Here is a 7170-nt window from a genome sequence, read left to right as displayed (position 1 = left end):
TTGGTCCCGTGTCATAATTTATAAGAGAGTGATGGCTTTTCTCTTCCTAGGTAACACTCTAGGCTGGAGGGGGCCCTGTTTCACCAGTGGGCAGGGTCAGCACCAAAGACACAGACACCAACTGAAGGAATTGTGTCATTTATATCATGCACAGCTGCAAAGAATTACAAAAGGATAAGCTCAGCAAAGCACATCATCATTAGCAAAGCATTACAAAAGAAGCTCAGCAATGCACCCAGTCATTGCTACCAGAGATTGCCTGGAGTGATTAAGGAAAGATCCATCACCAGTTAGCCTCAGGCTTTACCATCATCCACAGCCACACATCAGCTGGGGGAAGCCAAGGACTGGAGAGCCACTCCCAGACACTGGGAATTCCTGCAGGTGCCTCCACCTCTGCAAGCAATGAGGCTCCAAGCCCAAAGCTGTGAGAGGACCCAGCTTTTACACTGTTAAACAAACAAGCTGGCATCACTGCCACTGCGAGAACATCTGCTTTCATTCTCCTGACTGCTTTCTCCCAAAGCCTGGCCAGGGCTGAAGGAGGAACCAAGGGAGTTGACTTTGATCCTTCACCCCCAAACAAGGCCAGATGGGGCCTTGTCTGTTTCTAAATACAGAAAGATAAATCCGTGTTTTATCAAGGAACACATGCATTGATCATGTTGTTAATCATGCTTCCTTAATGAGTGGATACAAATACAACATTTGCTTGGAAGGTTCATCTAGAGGTGAGCTTTGCCTCAGGGCCTGTTCAGGCCCTGATCACAAACTGTTCAGGCCTTGGTACTTTGATCGGTCCTGAGACCTACAATCAACTACAACCTTTGTAACAATTCTTTCAGTAACACAGCTTAGATTTAGGTATTAGGCATAAAGGCATCTCCTCTTGTTCTACAATTAAGTGCAGTTTAACTTCATTACTCAGAGCTATTCACGTTCCTTTTAAAACATGCCTAAATAGTTGCTATTCTCTGTTATTTATCAAATGCCTCTCTTTTCTTGAGACTGTCTCTTTTAAGAAAGGTCCCAATACTCCACTTCCCAGCACAAAGTGTCACAGCAACTCACCAAGTGCACACACTGCAGTGATGACAGGCCCTGCCACCAATGCATTTCACAGCAGCCTCTAATTTGGCAGCCATGAAGCCAATCCCACCAAGAAGAATTTTCTTCTGCCACTCTTCTACTGCTCCTTCTGTCAAGGTGATTCCTGCCTGTTGGCCTTCAAACCCATCACTGCTAGCAGTGCAACATCCCCGTCCCCTGATAGCCCAGGTACCTCCTTGGCCAGCAAGCAGATAATCCAAGGCCATGCGGTTCTCTGGAGTCCCCATTTGTGTTTGTTGGAGCTCATAGATTGTGCTAATGGGCATTTCAACAGTATCATTTACTACCTCTTCTAATAATCCATTCAGCTCATTCATGTCAACTCCACGGGATGGGGCAGCGCACATGGGGCACAGGTGAATCAGAATCTTTTACTTTCTGAAACCCAAGGCACTCTTTACGTGGAAAATGTTCTCTGGGCCCTAAGTCTTCCGTGTGGTCATTGCTGAAGGACCCTAAATGGGGGCCCTGCAGCTGGGAGCGGTGTGACACTGACACTGACCAGCTGCAGCACCCCAAGTTCTACTGACATTGGGAGTGATGGTAAAGCACAGAAATCTTCTGACACTGTAGCCTCTATAACTGTAACAGGGTTTGGTTTCTCCTGAGCGGAAATCTGAGTGAATCCTGTCACACTGATCGTTGTATTCCCGTGTCCCACAGCACAGGTTTCTGTAACTGTCCCTTCATTGACTCCGTTACGAGGCAGAGCCCATTGACAGAGTTCTGGCCACCCCACAGGGTGGGCCCTCCAAGGGAACCCCATTCCTCCCAGCTTCAGCTGAGAACATACCCAGCAATTAGTGACACTGTGTGCTTTGGCTACCTTGGTCTTTAAATTTCCAAAACATTTTGATGACTGATCCCTTGGTGAAACTCTGGAGGTGTTTTGGCAAACGTCAGTAGTACTTTAGTGACACCGTTCTTCATTCTTTTTGCTCAATGTCATTCAGGTTAGGAACAATAATTCTGTTGTCCATGGAGCTGGCAACTTTTTAATTCCAGAATAATGCCCCCAAGGTCCTTTAGTGTTTAGCTTTACCATGTTGTCTGTGGGTAACAAGGCTTGGTGGGGCCCTTTCCCTTTTGGCTGGAAGAGGGCCAGGACCTCTGCTTAAAGAAAAAAAAAGGAAAAAGAAAAAAAATACAATTAGATGAATTGTAAAAGATGCAAATAAAATCCAAGTGTTAGTGAAACAACTTCTGTAACTTTGCATTAAGAGGTAAATGATCTTTTTAAAAAGAGAACTCAGTTATTTACATTGTAAATGTGCTGATGGCATGGATCCATCTTACTGACCTCAACAGCCTTTTTTACAGTTTTTGGGGTTTGTTTCCAACATTCTTTTTTTTAAATTGTGGTCGAAGCAATAGGAAATTGATTGGGGCCCTTCCAGCTCCAGGCAGGACTGGGAATCTCAACTCTGTCAAATCCCAAATCCTTTAGAAGATGACCTTCCTTCTCACTCTGGGAATGAGCTGAACATTCCCTCTGAAATTGTCAGGGGTTTCTTACGGATGAAAAATCCCACTTACGGCTTTTTGCTCTGCTTTGGAAGTGGGAAGGGCAATTCTCCATCCATCAGCTCCAGACTGCACTGCCTCAGGAACACGGCTCACTTGCCAGCTTTGGCCCACTCGTGGCAATTCTAGAGGAGGAAAAAGATGCAACTGCACAATTCCAGCCAAAAAGAAATGAAGAATGAATAGTGGAGATCCAGGCGTTCCTGCGGAGATCCAGGGGTTCAGCTGGGACTATGGGGAGTTTGGGTCCTTGCCAATTGGATGTGTGTCCCCAGCTGCAATCTCCTGGCCTGCAGGGGAGTCTCACTCACCTGCCAAAGCAGAAAGCTCAGGCACTGTGCTCCAACGGGCTCGTCTGATGCAAAGCTGTCAGAGCAATGTGAGGGCACAGCCAGCCCAGCTGTGCCCGGGGCAGAGCCCAGCAGAGCCCTGGCAGAGCCCAGAGCAGCCTCAGCACCCGCAGAGACCGGCTGCAAGGAGAGAAACCAGAAACTGCCCGTCAGCTGAAGGCTGCTGTCCCCTTGTCCCAGCTGCCCACAGAGCCCAGGCCATGCTGGCTGTGCCCAGAGCTGTGCCCAGAGCTGCCCATCACTGCTGCCTTTGGGAGCAGAGCAGGAGGGCAGGACATTCCCAGCCTGCAGCCAGCCACAGCACATCCAGCCCTCAGCAGCTGCCCAGAGCAGGAGCCTCCTTGTGCTTGTTGCCGTCTCCCAAAAGCTCTGATCCCACCATGCCAAGCAGACAGGACTCACCTCACACCATCCACTGCTGGGAGAAAAGCTGGTCCCAAACGATGTCCTCAACCTTCTCCAAGGGCACGGCCCATCCACGCTGCAGCTGCTCCCAGGCACTTCCCAATCCCGACTGGACCTTACATAGAACGCTTCCTCTAGAAAAACAAACAACAAACTGTTGAAAAGAGATTAGAGACAAGGGGAAACAAGAAAAAAACTCTTATCTCTGTCAGAGGTCTGAGGAAGGCCCAACCCCTACATGCTAGGGAAAATCCCACCCATGGGGGAGAGAAGGCCACACTTTCTCTCTTCCCTCCTGCACTGCCCCCCAAAATAACGGTGATCCCAAAGCAAACAAGGGCAGTGGAGCAGCCCAAGCCCTTCCTTGCCTGCAAAGCAAAGCAGCCCCTGCACAGGTTCTGCAGTCCCACCTCTGCTCCCGCCATGGGGGTTTCTCTGTGCCGGGCTGGCTGCCCCAGCCCCAGCCCCAGCCTCAGCCCAGGCCATGCTGGGTGCTGGGGGCTGTTGGCAGGGCCAGGAGCCAACTCCCATCTTGTATCCACCCCAGCCCATGCCCCCAGCCCTGCCAAAAAGCAGCTGGGCAGCCGACTGAAGTTGCATCTGCCCCAGCAAAGGGAGAAACTTTTGTTCCCAGCCAGTCTGAGCAATGCCCAAATCTGGGAGCATTTCCCCAGCTGTGGACTCATCTGCGAATTTGCTGTGGAGCCTGGCTTTGAAGACGGTGCCACAAGTCCATCATCTTCAGCTGCCAGTGGCCAGGTTGAGGAAGAGGTTGTCATCCTTGATGTTGTCGTTGCTGTCTCCAGCAGCAGCAGCAGCCCCGCCTGGTACAGCTTCTCCAAGGACTCCTTCTCCTTCCCTGGGGGTCAGACCAGGCTGTCAGGGTTCTGCCCAGGGCCCCAGCTGTCAGGGAACCAGGACACGCAAAACCAGCTCGGATGGCAGCCACCAGTGCTGGGCAGAGCAGCTCAGCTCCAGCACAAGGGCTGCGTGTTCCCACCCAACAATCCCAGTGCATTGATACAGGCAGGGAAAAAAGTCTGGGTTTCCTTGCTTCTGATTGCCAGGGCATGTGTGGACCTGTAACTTACCAGGGCCCTGGAGCAAAGTGTGCATGTGGCTCTCTCCCTTTTTCTATGGCAGGTGAATATCCTGTATCCAAGGATCACAGAACAGGTCTTCTAATGAAGGTCTGTCCAAGAAGTGCATGGATAAACACCACCTGATAAGAACTTGGCACTCTGGGCAGAGAAACCAGAAACCACCGGTCAGCTAGAGAAGGCTCCTGTCTGCTTTGCCCCACTCTTCCCATGCCCAGGCCATGCTGCTTTTGTGCTCAGAGCTGTGCCTAAACTTTCCCATCAATTCCCTGTTGTGGAGGAGAGCAGGAGAGCAGGACATGTGGCACCTCCTCAGCAGCTGCCAGAGCGAGATGCTCACGAGCTGCTGCTGTCTCCCAGCACTGGTATTCCCCCGTGGCCAGAGATGAGGATCCACCTGGAGAGAGCCGCTGTGGCAGCGAGAGCTGATGGTCCCAGCTGATCTTCCGGCCCCTCCTGAAAGGGTGCTGCCCGCAGACCATCTGGTGCAGCAGGATGCCCAGGGACCAGATCGTTGCTGCCTCGCCATGGTACCAGCCCAAGTGGGTCCATTCTGGGGGGCTGTATGACAGTGTTCCTATGGAATACAGATGGAGTTCATCAGGGGGATGCTGCTGCTTCCAGAGCCTGGCCCCAGCATCCCTGGGCGTGCAGGGGCCACCCCAGTGGCACACGGGGCGACTGCTGCACTCTCGCCAGCACCTGGGACATGTGTACAAACTCAGGGCTGGACAAGAAGCCACTGGTGTTGGAAGAGGGCAGCAGAAGCCCCGGCAAGGCCTGACCGTGACATGCAAAGCAAAAACCCACTCAGGGCTGGGGGAAAAATCATCTCCTTATCCTCCCTGCCTGCAGTGCCCTAAAAATATTATGAAGCCAAGGCAAACAAGGTGAGTGGAGCAGCCCAAGCCCTTCCTCTCACCTGCACACCAAACTGGCTGGTGCACTGGTTCTGGCTCCCTCCTATGCTACCCCCACCCACGGGTGCTTTTGTCGGGCTGGCTGCTGCTGCTCCAACCCCAGCCCCAGGCAGAGTGGTGGGCAAAGGCTGCCAGTGGGCCTGGAAGATGCCTTCCTACCCAGCCCCACTCAAAAGCAACTCAGGGGAAGGCTCAGTACCCTGACTGGCAGCAAAAGGGAGAATCCTCGCTGCCACACCCAGCTTGGCCTGTGAGATGTTGGGCCATGAGGTGGCGGGACCGGGAGCACACCCCTGCCCGGGCTCACCTGCAAAGTGAGTGTAGGCTGTGTCTTGCAGGTAGGTGCCACAGCCAAAGTCGATCAATTTTGCCTGGCCAGTGGCCAGGTCAACCAGGATGTTCTCTGGTTTGATGTCGCGGTGCAGGACCCCTCGGCTGGTGCAGTGCCGCACGGCCTCCAGCACCTGGCGGAACAGCTGCCGTGCCACCTCTTCAGACAGGAACCTCCGTGCCCGAATGAAATGCAGGAGGTCCTGAGACCGCTCCGGCCGCTCCAGCACCATCACGATGTTGTTGGGGAGCTCAAGCCACTCCAGCAGCTGGACCACACCAGGGAAGCCAGTGGACACCTTGTCCAGCAGCACGATCTCCAGGGGTGCGCTGGTGCCGTCGGGCTGCGGGAGGACCACGGTGCCACCAGTGGGACTGATGTCCTGCCAGGGCTGGGGAACCCCTCAGCCAGCCCGGGATGCTCTGCGCCCTGCGCTGGCCCCAGGCCCGCTCCCCATCGAGGGGTCCTGGTGGCTTCCCCCATGCCGGGCCTCGCCTCATCCCCGCCCGGCACGGCCCGGCTGTTCCCGTTGGCCCCGCTCACTCACCAGCTCGTCCCAGTGCCGGACGCGGTTCCGTGGCACCCTTTTGATGGCCACCTGCAAACCAAAGGCACCACCGGGTTCAGCTCGCCGCCCGCCCTGCCGAGCCCCATCCTCCTCCTCCCTCCTCCTCCTCCCCCTCCTCCTCCTCCTCCTCCTCCTCCTCCTCCTCCTCCTGCGCCCGCCGCCGGCCCCGCCGCTCACCGGGGCACCGTCCGAGAGCCGCGTGGCTGCGAAGACGCTGCCGAAGCCGCCGCGCCCCAGCAGCGAACCCACTCGGTAGCGCTGCTGCAGCGCCTCCTGCGCCTTCCCTGCGGGCGGGACGCGGCTGTCAGCGCTCGGCCCGGGGCCAGGAGCGGCCCCCGAGCGCCCCTCAACCGCCTCGGGCCGGCCATCCCCAGGCCTTCGGTCTCGGGAACGGGACACGGGAGGCTCGGGGTCGGCGGCCGTGCTGCTGAGCAGCGGAGCTCGGGCCGGGGAAGCCGCGGCGGAGGCGGCAGCGGCCGTGCCGCGTGTGTCCTCCGCGGGGCCCGGGAGGAGCCGGGGCCGGGGCCGGGGCCGGGGCCGGAGCCTGCGCCGGGGCCGGGGCCGGGCTCGGGCCAGGCGGAGCCAAAGGGCCCAGCCCCGGGCACTCATGCCCGCCCAGCAGCGCCACCGCCAGCACGCCCAGAGCCGGGCGGAGGCGAGACCGCGGCGGGGCGGGCGGGGGCGGGGACGGGGCAGCCCCGCCCGGGGCCGGGGGCGGGCCGGGGGCATGGCCCGGCCCGGCATGGGGGAGAAGGAGGCGGGGAGAGGGGAGGGACAGCGGGTGAGGGACACCGAGAGGAAGGTGTCCCACAGCCGGAGAGAAAGAAGAGAAAGAGAAAGAAGAGAAAAACTGCTTTTGCTG

At 56.3% G+C, this 7170-nt stretch overlaps 1 protein-coding gene across 1 annotated transcript; it reads right to left on the bottom strand.

Moving 5' to 3' along the window:
• Window positions 1–5589: 5589 nt before the first annotated feature.
• On the bottom strand, window positions 5590–6917 carry LOC140680542 (serine/threonine-protein kinase pim-1-like). The gene is made up of 4 exons (XM_072918333.1): window positions 6486–6917; window positions 6288–6338; window positions 5717–6083; window positions 5590–5600 (listed from the first exon to the last, which is right to left on the bottom strand). The coding sequence occupies exons 1-4, from the start codon at window positions 6915–6917 to the stop codon at window positions 5590–5592; spliced, it is 861 nt and encodes a 286-aa protein (XP_072774434.1).
• Between the last annotated feature and the right edge of the window lie 253 nt (window positions 6918–7170).

This window comes from Taeniopygia guttata, chromosome 25 (genome assembly GCF_048771995.1).
Source record: "Taeniopygia guttata chromosome 25, bTaeGut7.mat, whole genome shotgun sequence".
NCBI classification, from domain to species: domain Eukaryota; kingdom Metazoa; phylum Chordata; class Aves; order Passeriformes; family Estrildidae; genus Taeniopygia; species Taeniopygia guttata.
Note: the sequence above shows the minus strand (reverse complement) of the source record. Positions and strands in the feature narration are given on the sequence as shown.